We start from the raw sequence: 19,639 nt of genomic DNA, 5'->3' as shown, positions 1-19,639 counted from the left end.
CCTTCCCCCCTTCTCAGGAGGAGGAGAGACTGCACATTATCAGTACAGCGAGAGTGGGCTGGACGGAGGCTAGTTCTCTGAGGAGCAGCCATTAGTCACCTCACAGGGAAGGGGGAATTCTTCGTCAAAGGAAGAGGTGGGATACGACCCCAAGAGTCCCAAGGCTCACAGAAGAAAGGTCAAGGAAAGGCGTCAATCAAAGAAGAGGAGGGTGGGCGTTTTTGTGTTTCCTTGGACTACTGCAATGCGCTCTATGTGGGGCTACCTTTGAAGGTGGCCTGGAAACTACAATTAATCCAGAATTTGGCAGCTACACTGGTGACTGGGAGCGGCCACTGAGACCACATAACACCGGTCTTGAAAGACCTACACTGGCTCCCAGTACGTTTCCGAGCACAATTCAGAGTGTTGGTGCTGACCTTTAAAGCCCTAACCGGCCTCAGTCCAGTATACCTGAAGGAGCATCTCCACCCCCATCATTCTACCCGGACACTGAGGTCCAGTGCCGAGGGCCTTCTAGTGGTTCCCTCGGTGTGAGAAGCCAAGTTACAGGGAACCAGGCAGGGGGCCTTCTCAGTAGTGGCACCCGCCTTGTGGAACGCCCTCCCACCGGATGTCAAAGAGAAAAACAACTACCAGACTTTTAGAAGACATCTGAAGGCAGCCCTGTTTAGGGAAGCTTTTGATGTTTAATAGACTATTGTATTTTAATATTCTGTTGGAAGCCACCCAGAGTGGCTGGGGAAACCCAGCCAGATGGGCGAGGTATAAATAATAAATGATAATGATAATGATAATGATAATGATAATGATTATTATTATTATTATTATTATTATTATTATTATTATTATTTCCTGTTGGAGGCGCAATTTGAGCTGAGATGCCTCAACTTCATCTTGATGGATGGTCGCTAGTGTGTGCGGCTCTGAGGTTAATGACTGTATGCAATAAATCTTCTTGTAAATACAACTATTGCGTGCTGATTATCCAAGCCAACAGCCTGTCAGATCCTTCCAGATATCCTTTTGGAATGTGTAGAACAGAGGTGGGCAACCTGTGACTTTCCAGCCTTTTCTGCCATCATCCCTGGCCACTGGACCATGGGCCTCTAGAGAGCCACAGGTCCCCCCACCCAGCGATATAGAAAGAGATGGAAAATGTATTTTTATTTTTCTGGGTCAGACTAAAAGTCCATCCATTCCAGAATCAACCCCCCCCCCCTGAGTAGTTATAGCTAACGTGGCACCCTCCAGCTGTTGTTTGACTCCATCTCCCATCAGCTCCAGCCAGCATGGCTAGTGGTCAAGGATGATGGGAGTTTGTAGTCGAAAACACCTGGAGGGTAGGCACTTCAAGGTAGTGTTTGGTTTCACGGTAATTTGTTTTATTGTTATATAGTTTGTATGGTTTGTTTCTATGAACACCACTTAGAAATGTGAATGACTACATGGTATAGAAATGCCTTAAATGAAATAAATACATCAGGCTGGAGGAGGCTGCTTTATGGTCTGGGAACATGATCAAAAGTTAATATGTGTGTGTGTACGTACACATACACAACTGCACACATACACAGACACACACATGCACAAACCCAGAGCATCCTGCTGTGCTTTCTGGCCCTTGACTTTTTTCAAAGCAATCCTCCTGCTCCCCTACCAACAGAAACCTAGAGAAAATCCAAGCTGCATCTCTTCAGTTTCATTTCCATTTTCCTTCTTAGGGCCATTATTGATGTGAGAGGCGAACTGAAGGGAAAGTGCCCAGAGGTTGCTTCTTTCCCTTTCCCTTTTGTAACGAATGTTTCTTTCTCTTGAAGGAGGACAGTTAGTCTTTAGTGTGTTTTATGGACGAGAGCTGGGCGGATGATAAAGCATAGGCTTGCCATATGACCCTGGTTGCTTTTTCAGCTTGGCAGAAGGAATGACCCTTTCTAAGGCAGTGCAGCAGAGAGGAATTTCTCTGAAGCCCAGACAGAAGAGGGAGGTGGGAGGGAGGGCTGAGAACGATATTAATTTTTAAAATCTTGTTCTGTCTGCCCCTATGAATGTTTGCATGGAAGTGAAGATGGTTTTTACTACTAGATAAGCCTCTGTAGGGGACGCGGGTGGCGCTGTGGGTTAAACCACAGAGCCTAGGACTTGCCGATCATAAGGTTGGCGGTTCGAATCCCCGCGATGGGGTGAGCTCCCGTTGCTCAGTCCCTGCTCCTGCCAACCTAGCAGTTCGAAAGCATGTCAAAGTGCAAGTAGATAAATAGGTACCACTCTGGCGGGAAGGTAAACAGCGTTTCCGTGCGCTGCTCTGGTTCGCCAGAAGCGGCTTGGTCATGCTGGCCACATGACCCAGAAGCTGTACACCGGCTCCCTCAGCCAATAAAGCGAGATGAGCGCCGCAACCCCAGAGTCGGTCACGACTGGACCTAATGGTCAGGGGTCCCTTTAAGCCTCTGTAGAATTGCAGTCTTATTTAGAAGATCTTGCACACTGCCTCCCTGATAAATCATATTTCCTACGGTCCCCTGGTCAAAGTTTTCCACAAAGTGGTTCTGTCACCTGGGCAGTCTGCACCATTCAGCTATCAGGGCCATGCTGTGATGCTAAAATAAACCAGGGGCAGCCAATGTGATGGCCTCTAAATGTCGTGGGGTTACAACTCCCATCAGTCCCAGCCAGCATAAGAACATAAGAAGATTCTGATGGATCATATCAAAGGGGGGCTATCTAGTCCAGCATCCTGTTCTCACAGTGGCCACCAGATGCCAATGAGAGACACCAATGCAGAACCTGCATGGCCCAGTAGGCAGGGATGATGGGTGTTGTAGTCTACTCCTGCATTAAACAATGGTTTTTTAGCACCGAGTGTTCGTATTGCACAATGAATGATCCCTCAAAACAACTTTTAAATGGAGCCGGTTCACACATTAAGCTGCCCACCATCAGGCAACTGGAACACCCATGGAAAGGAAGATTCCCTTTGTGTAGGAAAGCAGCACGTCAAGGGGAAAGCGCAGTCCAAGCCTGCAGCTATTGGGTGTGCAGGGAATCTCTTGGGGGGGGGGATGAAACTTGAAGGGTGGTGGTTGTGGGAAGGAAGGACCACCCCACTTGCACCTGTAATGGCAGTATAGGAATGGCATTCGAGGAAGTCAAATCAAGTTCTACCTTGTTTTGAAGCTGATAAGTCTGGAGACGTTCTTGCTACTGAGATCTGCTGATATTCCACCTAGCAGGGCTAATGTTGGTGTCTAGTCCAACAGTTTTGATTTGTTTTGCAACAGGGCCCTGTTCATCTCCCTCTTCCCCCCTATTTCTTAAGTGTTTGCTTTTATTTTCCTTACAGAGTGACTTTCCCTCTGAGAGGTCGTAAATTCGCACCTGTATGTATAGGTTAGTTTATACAATTTTAAAAAATCTAAATTTGTGCCATTCTATGGATCTAGGAATGCCCTTGCCACTTATAAACCGTTTCCTAAAAAATATGGGCAAAAACGTTGTCAAGTCAAGGAGAAGAATCAGTCGTATTTATAAGTTCTTGACCCTCTTTCTGCACAACACAGATGGTGTCCCAGGAGGCCTAGCAGATGCTAAGAGTTGTCACTCTGAGCCTACAGACGGCTCCTGAACCCTCCACGGACCACCGTAATTAAATCTGAACACACCCACCGGGAATTGGAAGTCACCTGGAATGAATCCCATGCTGTGCGGCTGTTTGCTTTTGAAAGATATCTGCAGGGCAGTTGTAAAGATGGTTTTATGCCAAGGTTTTGCCAGGCAGGGAGGTGCTTTGGGGAGCTGGCGGGGGGGGGCATATGCAAGGGGGATTAAAACGTACTGCCTTGGGGGAGAAGGTCTGCTGGCAGTTTGAAAACGCAGCGCCAACGGAAGCACTGAGATCATAAATCCAGAAATAATAAAACCAGTAGGGTGGCAACCTGTCTTGTTTTAGATTGGACCAGGCTGATTTTTGTGCCAGCTGACTTGCTGCTAACTGCTCTGGTTTATTTTTAAGGTTAGAACTCCTTGTGAGGGAAATGGGAACATATTTGATTAATACAATTCACATTCAGCAGAATATTGGATGTATTTCTCCTTCAGAAGAGGTCAGGGACCAGCAGTAGAATTATCACTCTGTGATCTGTGCTTCCCTTTGAAAAGTACCTGGGAGTTCCCTTAGGGATTTCCCACAATGCCTCAGAGAGATGCTGCAACAAGGGGGCATTTTGGAAAATTGTATCGGTTATTTCCCCCTGGGCACTTTCCCATTTCACAGAAGAAAACTGGACATTTCTAAGACACTCCCCACTCCTACAGAAAATAAGCAAAACACTTTTACATACCCACAAAGCAGCACAGATTTTTTTAAAAAAAAACAAAATAAACAGGCAACACGCCCTAAAAACAGGCATCCCCTCAACAAAATAACAACAGGCACAAAACCATAACCCTCAACCTAAATAAATAGGAAGGGCAGGAGCCCTTGACAGGCACCAGAGGGCACAGGGATATCTATGAACATCATATTAGGGATGCCAGGTTATATACCACCAGTTCATACAATAGAACACAGTGGTGCAGAGCAGAGTGTATACAATAAAATATCAGACTGCATAGGAACACATGAAGCTGCCTTATGCTGAGTCAGAGCATTGTTCCCTCTAGTTCAGTATTGTCTACACTGACTGGCAGTGGCTCTCCAGGGTTTTAGGCGGGGGTCTCTCCTAGCCCTACCTGGAGATGCCGCTGGGGGTCAAACTTGGGATCTTCTGCATGCACAACATGTGCTTCACCACAGAGCTATGGCCTCATAGAAATGGTAGGAAATGATTCAAACTGAGTGTCTGATCCAAAGAATAAAAACTAAACAAGTGAATTGTCCTGTCCTTATGAAAAGGTCTCCAAGAGACACCCAAAAGTCAGGAGCTAGCAAGGATTCACTCATTCATTTTATTTGTATGCCACTTTTCCACACACAAGGGACGCAGGTGGCGCTGTGGGTTAAACCACAGAGCCTAGGGCTTGCTGATCAGAAGGTCGGCGATTCGAATCCCTGCGACGGGGTGAGCTTCCATTGCTCGGTCCCTGCTCCTGCCAACCTAGCAGTTCGAAAGCACGTCACAGTGCAAGTAGATAAATAGGTACCGCTCCGGCGGGAAGGTAAACGGCATTTCCGTGCGCTGCTCTGGTTTGCCAGAAGCTGCTTAGTCATGCTGGCCACATGACCCGGAAGCTGTACACCGGCTCCCTCAGCCAATAAAGCAAGATGAGCGCCGCAACCCCAGAGTCGGCTACAACTGGACCTAATGGTCAGGGGTCCCTTTACACTCCCCCCCCCCACACAAAGTGGCTTAAAACAAAGAAACAAGAATGCATTTCAAACAAACACTACAAAACAGTTACATGATAACATAACAGAGCAATGACATAGTAACAATTTCATAATGACCTAGTACACCCAAAATCGTAACAACATACAAAAATCTATATTTCAATACTATAAATATAGTAAGATTACTTAAGCAGCCTGCAGCATCCGATAGCAGAAATAACAAGGGAGGATGCCTGCTGAATCTCTGCAGCACTAAATGCCCATCTTCTAGTGAAAGCCAGTAGGTCCTCTGTAACATGGGGTACAAGTAACAGCACTCCTCTGGATGATCTCAGTAATCCAGCTGCAAAACAAAGGCTCAGGGTTCAGCATTCACTGGAAATGGTTTCGGTCAGTCTGCGTCTCTCACTCCTCTGACTGCTTCTTGATGTTTTTGACATATTAATTCAAAGGAACTTGCCCACCAATTTTTCTGATGGATTGTTGTCACCCTGCCCTGTTACTGGAAAACTAGGTGCTTTTGCTAATAATTTCCTGGAAAGAAGCCCCGCCTTTGGGAGAAACAATGGATAATAAATGAGTTAGACGTTACCGGAGATGAAAGATGAGTGAAATTATGCAAAATTAAATTGCAATAGGTGTCAGATCCAGTTGTGTTTCTATTTGTCATTGCATCCCTGGAGTAGCTTATGAAAATTAAAGGTTGGTTCTTGGAAAGGGGAGACCGCCATAAGGTGTTGACAATGAATGTCAAAATTCAAAAGCTTCAGTGTGATCCAGAGGTAACAACTGGAGCCAGTTCAACACCGGAGCTTTCATCAGTGGCTTGCCTAATCAGGTATAGGGACCCTCAGGCCCTCCAGGACTCTGTGTCTAGCCCTGTCAGGAATGAGCCAGCTCCAAGCGAAGGTTTGCAGCCAAATGCAGAAAGCAGCCAGGAACAGGGAGGCTTTGATGTTAGGCAGGGGAGAGCCGGCAGCTGCAGAATTTGGCTCTTCCTGACCTTGACGGGCGGGCTGATAGGACAGTAGCTGAGAGCAGGCTAGAACACAGCCAAAGCTCACCGCAAGCTCAAATAGGTGTGAATAGACAAGGAGACAGTTCGTCAGAAAAGGAAGAGGCTGGTGCTAATCCAATAAGTCCGAGGAGTCAGTGGATGGGAGGGCTTCTTGATAGGAAGCAAAAAAAGAGATGCAAGGGACGTTGGTTCAATAAATATATTCTGTAGACACTGGAAGGAATCTTCAAAAGGGTCATCTTGAGTAATGATGCCGGAGGCTTTGTTAGAGCTGTCCGGAGCTATCTGTTTGTTTTTGCAATAAATCCTCCTTTTTAATTACCTACGCTTACTGTTTTATTAAGCTGGGAACCTGGACTCCTGACAGGCCCTCAGGACTCTCACTAGGCCATACCTCTCTGGCCACACCACCTGCTCTCCATGGCATGCCCCTCATCAGCCCTGCTTTGCACCCTCCTTGAGTGCTTGTGCTTGGCTGGAATGTGTCCTTGAACTCTGATAATGCTTCCTGCTTGCCTAGGGGTGTGTGTGTGTGAGAGAGTGAGTGAGTGTGTGTAAACAACCCTACTGTAAAAGGTAAAATTAGCATTAATTGCTAAGCCCACACCTGCTGCTGGTCCCACCTGCTGATAGCATGTGGCCCGTAGAAGGTTGCACAGGAGGGAATGTGGTCCACCATTTAAATAGTATTATAACTTATCCCACAGACTTAAAAGTAGGTGCAAAAATGCCCACGTTGGCCCATCCACACTTTCGTTTGTCCTGTGATTTCTAGTATTTTGCATCGCTCTGTTATCATGAGTCTGAGAAAGGTGGTTTTTTTGTTGTTGCTCTGCTTTCCATGGGAAAGCCTGCTGAATTGTGACAAATTTCAATCCGCAACAAACCCGAAGAAAAAGTTGTCCCTCTTCTGAACTGGTCTTGAAATAGTTCCTGGACTGACTTCTGTGTGCTTTTCCGTGAGTGTCATTGGGGACGGTCTGCTTCCATCTCCTTTCCCATGCTACCCCTGCAGAATAATTTTTCCAGCATCAAGCACTTCTGGTTTTCTCAGCACGTTCATTTTTTAATAAATAAATAAATTTCCCCCTATTTAGCGCTCGTATAAAAAATTCTGATCAAACAATATACGTGCAAAATATGTGTGCTCCCACTTGTTTGTTTTGATTGGTTTTGATGCTTCTAATCACGACTCACTCATCTTAGGAGTCTCATAATAACAGAATCCAGCTTGTCTCCCTTTTGAAGAGAGCCAGTTCACAATAATGTTGTTTTGAGTAAATGGGGTTAAAGTGAAAGTTCAAAGACAGCCCTGGGTTGCTGTAGGAAACCCTCCCAGCCTCTGGTTGAGGAAAGAGGTCATTAGTGAGCAGTAAGCTATGCTGTGATTCGGCGGTTCATTATCTCATATACAGAAACCTTGAGAGAGGATGAGTATTTAAGACTCTGTTGCACAACTCTGTGGTTTTCTTGGTCATTAGTCTTTGAGCTTAAGTTTGGTTTTAATGTATTCTTTCCTCCACGGACAACTCGGTGCACCTGTACTCTGTTTCTCCAGCAGCAATTTCTTTGAAATTGGGCAAGGAGGAGGATTATGTCTCCCACTCCATCCGAAAGAATCTCACATTCCTGATCCATTTTCATAAAATGTCTTTGGGAATTTAGTGCTTAATGTCCAGAAATCTTGATCTGATTTAAATTATGATCTTGGGAGTTCCTCTTGAAGAGTTGAATGAATTCATTAGCATTAAAAGTCAGGGAAGAAAAATATTAATTTGTACTTCTTTAATGCAGTGTCTACTCGCACACCCTCCAGACTTACATATTCCCCCAGTATCCTTTGACATTTTTGGGATAAGTAGAAATATGTATCTCCTACTGAATCATGCAAGCATCTGAACGCAGGGACTGCTGTGGATCAGCAGCCAAAAGTTGGGTTTTAATTCACTTGCTTTTCTTGCCTACCTGTGGCTTTAAAACAAGTAACTACTTTTAAATATTTATTTAAATTTTTATTTATCATGTGTATTCCCTGTTCTTTAGCTTCCAAATTTCTTAGTATACTGTACTACATTGGATACAACCCAGTGAAACTAAGGGCTTGTCCATACTTTGTTTGCTCCTCTGCTTCCCCCCAGGAAAACCGATGGTTTAGCACTGAATCGGAGCAAACAGCATAAAGGTTTTCTAAGGATTGCCATTTGTTCTGATTTATTGCCAAAGAGGAGGTTTTCCAAGGGAAGGCAGTAGGGCAAAGACAAGACTGCTCAGATCTGTGATGTCCAGACACGGGACAAATAGAGGTATGGATGAGCTCTAAGTTAAAGTCACTTAGCAGTGTGTGGGTTGTGCTGGTGGAATATTGCACAAGGGAAAGGACTAACCAGATATTGTTGTGCAGTTGAGTTAGTGTTGGAACGTGCAAGAGAGCAGCCCTGACATATGATGCGACAAGGGAGAAATTTAACTCAGTTCACATTTAAAGACAAATCGCCTAATTTGTGCCTTCTGAAACAACACACGTACCAAAACGCAGCCGTCTTCTGAAATTCACACATCTCCAAATTTTGCAGTGCAGTTCTCTAGCCAAGTACAAAAATGCATAGACTGGGGTAAAGTGTTCATATGAATGTATATATTAGTGAAGATAACATACAAAAATGTGTTATGTGCTGGGCAAAATGGTTTTGAAAACCTTTGCATATTAGGGGAAATTGCATACAAATATTAGGAGAAATACGCACTATGTATTAACTTTCTATACCGCCCTTCATCTGAGGATTACAGAGCAGTTTACAATATAAAAAACTAAAATGCATAACATAGTAACAAACAAAACCAATACTGCCCCGCAGTTTAAAAGGCCATTCATTATTTAATTAGCCAAAGGCCTAGGAGGCTAGAAAGTTACTGGTTGGTTTTCATAGAGAGCCATGTGGTCTAGTCTAACCCATCTCTTAAGGGATTGAAATGAGAACAGAATGTGGGGATTGGGAACTCCTCTATGCCATCCTGTAGTCCTTGGATGGGCTGCAAAGATCTGCAAACAGTCAGTTCTTTGCTTTATGCGTATAGTCCCCCTTCTCCATTCTACAATAACTAATATATCCTAGTTCTGTGTGGAAAGTTGGTTTAAAAGGTTTGAAATAAATAAATAAATAACTTGGAATGTGGCTCACCATTGCTTCTTTCAACCTGAACCTTAAAGTCACTCTTCAGTCTATATAGGGCTCTTCCAGATGTCTCTTTCAGTATGCATGCATGATGATTTGTGCTTGTGATGGTACTGGGAAGTTCCTACACTATTTCAATTTAAACACTGTTTGTGCCTGCAAAAGTTCTGAGGCAGGCATACTGCTTCATTTCCATTTGCTGCATGTCCCATAATTTCTTGCTGAAATCTTTTAACTTCTTATACCACAAAATGTTCTGGTTTATTTTTTGTTCTGCTTTTGTTGGGCAGCAGCCTGCAAGTGTCCCTTCAGACAGCAGTAATGTAATAGCACTGGGAAAGCATGGCAAAACATCTAATAAAACAGAAAGATGTGTGGACAGTCCAGTATAAACCCATCACTAATGCAGTATTATTACATTAATGACATGTTGCAGAATATCCTTCAACAGCCTCCCCCCAATTTAGAGAGAGCCTTAAATGCCTGTCCTGATCTTCCTTATCCTTGTTTCCTAGCTTTATTCCCCATTCCTTACTCCCCCACTTTTTAAATATTTAACCTGAATGTGATAGGAAATGCTGATTAGCTTTTGCATTTGAAAAATCCTCATTTTGGTCATCTGGTCGCTGGTACATCCAGCACAATTTCACTCTGGCATTACTTGAGCAAATATTTGCAAGTAGGGATTTCCTCTGTCAAGACACCTATCTACATCTGTTTTTTAATTCACTTCTTCTCCTTCCCTTTGTTCCGCTGTGTATTTCTCTCTCTGCAGTTTCTGAAGGACGTCTGAAAAGCCTGCAGAGTGGTTCTTTCTCTTGCCAATGAACTCTGAATACTTGATGGATTCATAGCCACAAGGGATTTACAGCACACTGAGGTGAGACTGTTAAAAACTTGCAAATTCAACTTTTAGTTTGCTTTTTGTTTTGTTTCAGTTAAACAACATAAATAGAGCTCACTTTGGACATATTTGACAGGTGGCCAATCTTTCCATTTCAGGTGGTCATTACAATAACATTATAACAATGAACTAGCGCTTGAGTTCGCTGTTTATTGTTACCCTTCTCTGTGAATCCTTTCCCTTTTGTGTCATGTCTTTAAGATTTTAAGTCCAATAGCAGGGACTGGGTTTTTTCCAATGTAAATTACCCCCAAAAAAACCTTTCAATAAATAAAGTGAAACAACTAAGGCACAATCAGATTTCGGCCGTGATGCAGGAGAAAACAAGGTCTTATTTTCACTGGGGTGGTAAACCTTAGGAAGGTGGCTAGGCTGAGGCTCAAGGAAAATCCTGACATACTAATTTTCTATATCCAAGGAATCTTTTTGCATGAAGTCTTTTTAACCCCAGTCCGCCATCTGAAGTGACAACAGCCTGACAAGAGGTTGACCACTTCAGGTCAAAACTGGGCCAAAGGATAGGTCAGAGTGAAGCAGTGCCTGAGAGAAAAATCTTGTTCTGAGGAAAAAAATTTCACAACATGATGTGTTTTTGTTAATTATAGCTGATTGGGTTGTGTGTTCCCATTATCCATCACGTCACTTCCAAATGGTTAGGCCTCCTTTCTCTCTCTTTTAACTTTATTACCTTAGCTTTCTCATTGACACCAAGCCATTCATTGCCAGTTTCATTATAACGGGATGAAAATACCTTCTTTCCACTAACCCACTAATCTTAGTGTTCATCTTAACATTTCTGCTAAGTTACCCTCCTTTCCTCCCTCCCTTAGGATTGATTTTATTTTATTTTTTTGCTCATGCCTCTTCTTGCTACAAAGTGCTTTGTGCATGAAATGGCAGCCGCTCTGGATTTTAGTTTTCTGAAGTGTCTCGACAAAGAGAGACTTGGTCATTTTTGCCTTACTTTGTTATTGATTTTAAAAATATTTCATAACTGATCAACTTAGCATATCCCAAACAAGGCAGCTCCTATACCGTTATAAGCATGAGGAACACTTGACATTAACTCGAGACAACCATGTTTCTTGACATCACTCTGGGAGTGATTGTTGCATATCCATATCTGAAACAGAGGAAATAAAATCCCACCAGACAGAATTGAAATGTTCAGGGTCCTCTTTGCCCTTGGAAGCATGTACAGTAGTTATGTGTTATTTTTCCTGCAGTGGCAGGAGTCCATAAGGAAATTATGTAGTGTTTCCACTAACGTTGCACTATGGAAATCCTGGCAGCTACCAGCATCCATGTAAAAAGATCTTTGGTAAAAAAAAAAAAAAAAGGCCTTTCGTTAGTCCACATGTTCAACAAAGAAAACTGAGGGGAAGCATGAATAGGTGTTTTAATTATTTTAGTTATTTCTTGGTGCCATTTATGCATTGCTGAGATGGTATCTGGCATCAAAACATAAGTTTGGTGCATTTTTTGGCTAGCTCCTCCAGCTGCCTTTGATGACCTGGTGCCCTGCAAATGTTTTGAACTCCAACTTGCATCAACCTCAACATTATGTTAGCTTTGGCTGATTGGAGTTGTAGGCTAAGACATCTGGAGGATGGCAAGTTGTGGAAGGCTTGTTGAAGTAATACAATGCTTTTCTATAGTGAACATATTTATTTATTTAGACTATTTCTGTAAAAGGTAAAAAAAAAAAGGTAAAGGACCCCTGGACGGTTAAGTCCAGTCAAAGGCAACTATGGGGTTGCGGCGCTCATCTCGCTTTCAGGCTGAGGGAGCTGGCGTTTGTCCACAGACAGCTTTCCGGGTCATGTGGCCAGCATGACTAAACCACTTCTGGTGCAACAGAACACCATGATGGAAACCAGAGCACACAGAAACACCGTTTACTTTCCCGCCACAGTGGTACCTATTTATCTACTTCCACTGGTGTGCTTTCAAACTGCTAGGTAGGCAGGAGCTGGGACAGAGACACAGGAACTCACCCCATTGTGCGGATTTGAACCGCCAGCCTTCTGATCGGCAAGCCCAAATTCTAAGCAGCGTATACAAAAGTAAAACAACAACAGATGTTACAAAAATGTGCAGCAAAACTCTTAATGCAAGCTACTAATAAATATAGACAATTTTCCTTCTCTATCCGCTTTCTCCATGTCACACATGATTTTATAGACCTCTGCCATATCACCTGTTCCTCGCTTTTTCTCTGCACTAAAAATTCCCAAGTGCTACAGTCTTTCCTCATAGGGGAATTGCTCTAGGGATGGTCCTGCCACATTGTATCCTAAACACCAAAGATGTGTAAGGACCCTAAAGGGTTGCATACATCCCCTGCAAAAACCTGTGAGGCTCTGACTCTGGTTTGTCATCCAGAAGGAGGGAAACTCTATCCCTGGGGGCCACCATCAACCGTGCCGTTTGGCATTTGTTTTTTGTGAATGTAGAACATTATCGAGATCCCAGGGAGTGAATGACTACAGAAAAGGGAGAAACCCAGTTCTTGTTTTGATATGAACCTACCTAATTCACACTTCCAAAAAAAAAAAAAAATACCCCAAGCACCACACCATCGTTCAAAATTTGCATTTCTCTGAAATTTTGCAATGTAGTTCTTCAACCAACAATGTGTATATCAGGGGAAAGTGTTCATAAAGTGCATGTATATATGTGAATATAACTTTAACTTGCATAAGGGAAAACTGCATACAAAAATGTGTATCATAGGAGGAAAAAGTAGTATATATTTTTTTAATTGCAAGCTAATGGGGGAAATGTAACAAACTAAACTTAAAACATAGGGGGAAATGAGAAATGGAGGGCAACTTGTAACTGGCAGATACAGCCATCATTAATTGCAATGGCAGGGAGCTGAAGTCTATCTCTCAGGTATATCATAGCCCTTAAAGCATTAGGTTGAATGAGAACTTTCTAAAATGGTGCCTCAAAAGCAAATGGATTTCTTCTCTGAACTCCGTAATAAGTCCTGAAAATTCAATTGATTTTCTGTCAATCAATCATAATCTGTAGTAGCCATGTTTTGGAGGCAGATTTGGCAGCCTTGTGCTTGACACTTGCAAACTCCGTTAAAATTAGCAAGAGCTGGTTTCTGTCTTGGGTGAGTGTAGAAGTAAGCTATTATAATGCCTCAGTGGTTCACTTTAAGGAAATCTTTTTTAAAAATTTAATCTTTTTTTTTTAAAAAAAAACAAGCATAGGAATTGCGGAAAGAACACATTGCTAATGGAGAAAATTAATGCCAACAGATGCTTTGGCCTTCAGTTTTCTCTTTTCTTTTGTTCAAAGCTTTGATTCCTGATGTGATGGGTAGCACATCTCTTAGGCCGAGAGTCGTTGACTGGCCCAAGGTCTCCCAGGTCCAACTCCAACACTCTAACCACTACACCAGACTGGCATAAAATGTACCAGAATCTATAACTCGTTAATTATGATACTAGGAAGCAATTGTTTGTCTTAATGCTTTTCTCTCCTTTGCTTAGAAGCAGCGATGATGTTCTGCCTCCTCCTGTGGTGGAATCTTAAAGTCCTTGCCCTGTCTCTCCTTCTGAAAACCACCATCTCCTTAAATCCAGATGACCCAAATGTTTGCAGCCATTGGGAAAGGTAAAATGTTGCTCCCTCGCAGATTTAAAAACCTCTGTATACCACTTTATTTATAGAGCAGTTCTCAACATAGTTTGATACAAAACTGGAATAAAAATGCTGTCAAGATACACTGAGCCTTCCTTGGGCAGAGAATTGCACAGACCCACAGTTGAGGACCCCCTTCTCAGTCACAATCCACCTCATTTTTGAGGAGGACCTTGAGAACAGATCTTCCATTGTAGAACAGTGTCCTCTTATGAACAGTGCTTCAAGATTGGAGGCATGCCCGGAGGAGTTTACTTTGAATTCTCTCTTGAGTGTGCACTACCTGCCTTCAGAGGAGTCTCATTTCCCCTGCTGTGGTTGTGCTATTGTCCCCCTGGTCAAAATGCTCATGGAGATCTTGATATGAGGAATGCAGTCAAGGAACTGTTATTATTGTGGGTGACTTCAACTATCCTCCTATAGACCGGCTACATAAGTGTTCCAGTCATGACAAAGAGGTAACATTTCTGAATACCCGAAATGACTTGTGCCAGCCATTACTGACTTGTTAAGCTGAGGTTGCTGCTCATGTGGTCATAACTTCCAAAAGGGCAGGAATATGAGGCATCCATCTCCTCTTCTTCATCCAAACCCAGGTAACCATTAGATGTTGTAGGGCAAACTATCTGACTGTGATTTGTCACCTTTGGAATTTCTGCTTTGGGAAGGGCTTTGCGTGAAAGTCCCAGTTTCAGTGCCTAGCATTTCCAGGTAGAGCTGGGAATTGACCTCTGCCTGAAACCATGGATAGCTGCTGCCAGTCAGTGTAGACAACAACAAGCCAGATGGGCCATTTGTCTGACTCTGTATAAAGCAACTTCCTAAGTAGGTCCCACTTTTCTGCCGTAAAGCTCTTAAGCTAAGCACAGTCTTGCTTGTTTTATCCAAGAACAAGCTCTTTAAAATGTGTTTCACCTTATGCTATAATGAATATGAATCTTCTTTAAGTAACATAAACAGCTCTTAGTGGCATTCTGAAGTTCATTATGTTTAGATTTATTAAGGTGTTGTGTGTGCACATTTTTATTTTTTTTTAAGGATGTTGATCACGCAGCACAACAGGCTTTGAGGGCAAACGTGGGTGGAGATGGAGCCTGTGATTTGGTATTGTTTGCAGTTGCACAGCAAAGTACATTTCAAGCCCAGGAATACAGTATTGATTTTGTGTGAAGGGAGTCAGCAACCCAGAGACCCAATCAAGGAGAAACAAAAATTAAATACCAGAATTGATTGGCTGCCCCGGCCAAGATGACTGTGATACTTAGATGGTAATAAATCAGCCCAAAGAGATTGAGTTAGGGTGAGGTCAAGAGGAGCAAACAGGATCATAAAATAATAATCAAGATGACGAGGGGGTTTATGTTAATAAAAGAGTAGTCTAAATACCTTCCGCTTTGGCATATTTGCCAGCAGGATATCTCATTGCCCCGCGCAGACAAAAGAGAGGTCAGCTCTTAGGGCTGACATTTTGTTGGCTGACAAAACCAGGTGCTTAAAGCCCTGTGCCCAAAGCATTGTAGGGTATACTCCTGCACACACACAGGTTTTCCAGTAGGAGTGGGGGAGAAATACATTTTGGCATGTAACTCTCTAACTTGCACTTCCTGAAACAATGTGCGAACCAATGTGCGAACCCTTTGGCATTTGCATTTCTCTGAATTGTGCACTGCCATTCTCCAACCAAATAAGGTATATTAAAATGTGTATATTGGGGGAACCCAGGGCTATTTTTCTAGAAAAATGGTGCTGGAGCTCACCATGAACCTTGTTCTCTTAGAATGGCAATGGAACCCACCCGAGAGGTGCTGGAGCTGAGCTTTGATGAGTTCTGGCTGGGGGGGGAAAGCCCAGGGCGAAACTATGCATATATTAGTAAAAAAATGCATTGTATTGGGAGATAGTCCTTGCCAAAAATGGTGTATATCAGGAGAAATTCTCACTAAAACCCTGACGGATTTTCTTGAGGACTTCCAAAAAAAATGTGGAAATGTGGAGAACTGAACTTAAGAATGGGAAAATGAGAAAACTGAAATTGACAGGTTTGTCCCTGCTTAAAATGTGTCCACAATCATTTCTGGTGTTGGCTCTCACGCTAAGGCCTCTGAATCCAAAGAGATTCTGCTCTCAGGCAAATGGCAGGTTCGGACTAAGCGTTAACCCTTGGATTGTCTTCATTTAGGACCCCCATGTTGCAGAGCTCATATCAATCCTCTTAACCAAGTGAGTTTCAGGACCCTGAAGGTAATACTTTTGAACCCTGACAGCAGAGCAATCAATAGAAACAGACTGACAGGCATTGAAGGTGATCTCTAAACCTACTCTGTCTCGATACAGCGTGCTTAACCCCCACAAAGGCTGCTGTTTTATAAAGCAAGACACTGTATTAATAATTAGTAATAGGATTTACTAAATATGAGTGTGTGTTTTTTTAAAAAAAAAATCTCCAGTGTTTTACATGCTTACAACAACCCTTTAAACTAAGGAAAGCCTGTAAAGGAAGCTGCCGTGTAAGGCTATTGGTGAAAAAAGTGTGAACAAAAATGCAAATTTTGCATGGAAATGCATGTTTTAGGGAGGAGCTGTATTGAAAAGATTTGGAAAGCTTTGAAAAAAAATGTGCATTTTGTGGCCAAAGTGTATAGGAAAATGTGTACAACTTATAGGCAGGTTTCTTGCACGTTCTTTCAAAACCCAGGATGGAGTAGACCCATGATTGAGTGCTTGCTGAACCCACATGCAATGGGCTTAGGTTAGACTAATAGAACTGTATTACAATTGTAGAGTTTGAAGGGACCCCAAGGGTCATCTAGTTCAACCCCCTGCAATGCAGGAATCTCAACTAAAGCATCCATGACACATGGCCACCCAACCTCATCCGTTCCTCATAAGGCTTGGTTTCCAGACCTTCGATCATCTCGGTCGCCCTCCTCTGCACATACTCCAGCTTGTCAATATCCTTTTAAAATGGTGGCGCCCAGATTTGGACACAGTATTCCAGGTGTGGTGTAAGCAAGGCAGAACAGAGCAGGACTATTACTTCCTTTGACCAGGACGCTATACTTCTGTTGATGCAGCCTAGAATAGCATTAGATTTTTTTTGCTGCTGCATCACACTGTTACCTTGTACTCTACTAAGATTCCTAGATCCTTTTCATATGTACTACTGGCAATCCAGGTGTCTCCCATCTCATATTTGTGCAACTGGTTCTTCCTGCCTAAGTGTAGACCCTTACATTTGTCCCTATTGAAAGTCATTTTGTTATTTTTGGCCTAGTTCTCCAGCCTGTTAAGATCATACTGAATCCCAATTTTGTCTTCTGTGGCATTGGCTACCCCTCCCATTTTATAGGTTGACGCAATGCTAAAGTTTTTCAGGGAATAAACAAACAAACAGAGAACCCGCTGCTTAACTCACAATTTATGGTTCTCAATTACTGGTTAATTTCTGCTACAAATTATCTTGGATTAAAATAGGTTCTGTTTAAAATGAGCAAAAGTGAAAAATCAAGCCCCAGAGACCTCTTTCCTGTTTCTAATATAAAAAAGCCTTGTGTTTGATTGGTGTGCCCATCATTTTGCGGTGCTTGTGCCTTCATCATCAGAATGAAGTGCCGGGAAGCCTCGACAGCATTATGTTAATATGTGCTTTTAATTAGCCTTTTTTGTACACAAGTAAAAGCTGAACAGTCCCAGGAGGAAGAATATCTGATATGGTTTTATGTGAGGGCATAGAACTCCCCCCCGATCCCTCATTCTTTCTTTTTTATTAATGGTGGCAAGCTTCAATCAGTTTACATTTTTCCATTGCTCTTTACAAGATTTCCTTTTTTCTTGGTTCAGAAGCTCCGTGTCAGAGACAAAGCTTTGAAAATCACTTGCCTGTTCTTTCAGTGTTCCACATCGTGAGGGCAGTTTGTGACTTGTCCATACTTGGAACCTGATGTCTCCCCCAACACAGCCCCCACTTCCACAGCTTGTAGCCATCAGTAAGCCCAGAAATGAATACTGGTTTAACTGGATGGTGGCCAGTTTCAGCCTGCAGGCCTGCAAATTCTTTTTGGTGGGGTGGGGGCTGCTGCTTTGGTTCTGATGTCTCAGTATTTATTTATTATTTATTATTCATTATTATTCATTTATTATTCATTATTCATTAAGAAATAATACCTGAGCGGCGTACAATATAATAAACATAATAACAATAAGTTATTTTAACGCAAATAAAACTTTAAGCAGCTACAAAACACATTGATCCAGTGGGGCAGGCATGCCCTTCTTCACCAAAAGCAAGGTGACTGAAGACATGGTTGGAAAAAAATGGTTTTTTGAACTGGTGCTAACAGCCCACCAGGGTCCTTCATACTTAAAAATGGAGTGATTTCTTTAAATTAAAGATGGTCTTTCTAGAAATCTACGGCAGCTAATATGAGAATTAATGCATCAGGAGCCAGAGTCAGGGGCAGGTCAGCAATAATACACATGGTGTCAGTGAAGTTACCAGTAATTCTTTTTCAAAGGAACCAAAACAGCCCAGGGCTGGTGATCACAGTAACACTTCCCAGGAGGTCTTGTCCCAATGAGGCAGTTGTGAAGACTGAAGGTCCCTGCTTTCCCATCACTCCCTAAAGCTCCTCTCCCTGTTCCTTCCCCAGCATCCTAAGGCTCCTTCATCTTATCTTTCTTTGCTCTGCCCACTTCATTTCTCTGCATGTTCTGGAAGACCAGAAAGGAGAAGGGCTTGTCGCAGGAGGAGCGGGAGACCCCCTGGCTTCTTCAGTAGCCGACCACATTTCAATCTCTTGGCCTCCCTCCTCTCCAAGCCTCCGTTTCTGCCTCTGATTCTGGACTGCTCTCTGCTACAGCCTCTTCCTGCTCACTAAACCCTGTTGCCTCTTCAGCTTCCTCCTCCCAGTCTTCTCCCTCTTACCACTCTTCATTGTCCGACCACCAGTCCCCTGGCTCTGAGCTGTCTTTCCCCAGCAGTTCCCTTGGGGCTTCCCCAGCTGGTGTCTCCTACCACTCCTGTGCACCCAGCCAGTCCATGACATAACGTTTCACTTATTTCATGATCTGAAAAAGCTTTGGCCAATGTGAGCATCTGTCTAGCTTTCATCTGTTACTGGACCAATTAGCTCAGTATCAACTTTTTAAAAACCCTGGACAGCCTTATCTGTGCGAGTGGTTGACCATTATTTGGTGCCTCGGAGAACCTAAAACAATTAAAGTAGGTCATTCGGGATTTGATTTGGGGAAGTCCTCTTATGATGCAGGCTGCAATCTACCAAAACCACCTTTTCCCCCCTCCATCTCTTTCCCCCTTTTCTTCCTAATGTCTCAACAAATGAAACTGATCTGTAAAAAATGTTACTTGGGGGAAAAAGAGAGAGAGAAAGATTGCATATACTTTTGTAAACCAAGAAAATCTTTAATAAAAATACATTAACAACAACAACAACCTCATGGGTATCTACCAATAAATCACAATCAACCTGTTGGACATCCCTGCTATATGCCACTGCCGCAGCTAGAACCTTATTGGCACAAAGGTGGAGAACAAG

General features: G+C 43.0%; 1 protein-coding gene across 7 annotated transcripts in view; it reads left to right on the top strand.

Moving 5' to 3' along the window:
• The window catches only part of MEGF11 (multiple EGF like domains 11), a 345,349-nt gene that overhangs the window by 70,559 nt on the left and 255,151 nt on the right, over positions 1-19,639 (top strand). For all 7 annotated transcript variants that reach the window (XM_081838780.1, XM_081838776.1, XM_081838778.1 and 4 more), the window contains exons 2-3: positions 10,296-10,400; positions 13,934-14,057. In XM_081838780.1, the coding sequence (XP_081694906.1) occupies positions 13,942-14,057 (116 nt within the window). In that variant the 5' untranslated portion in view covers positions 10,296-10,400; positions 13,934-13,941. The remainder of the gene's footprint in view (positions 1-10,295; positions 10,401-13,933; positions 14,058-19,639) is intronic.

The sequence above is a fragment of the Podarcis erhardii genome (genome assembly GCF_964252035.2).
Source record: "Podarcis erhardii genome assembly, chromosome: 14".
NCBI lineage: Eukaryota > Metazoa > Chordata > Lepidosauria > Squamata > Lacertidae > Podarcis > Podarcis erhardii.
Note: the sequence above shows the minus strand (reverse complement) of the source record. Positions and strands in the feature narration are given on the sequence as shown.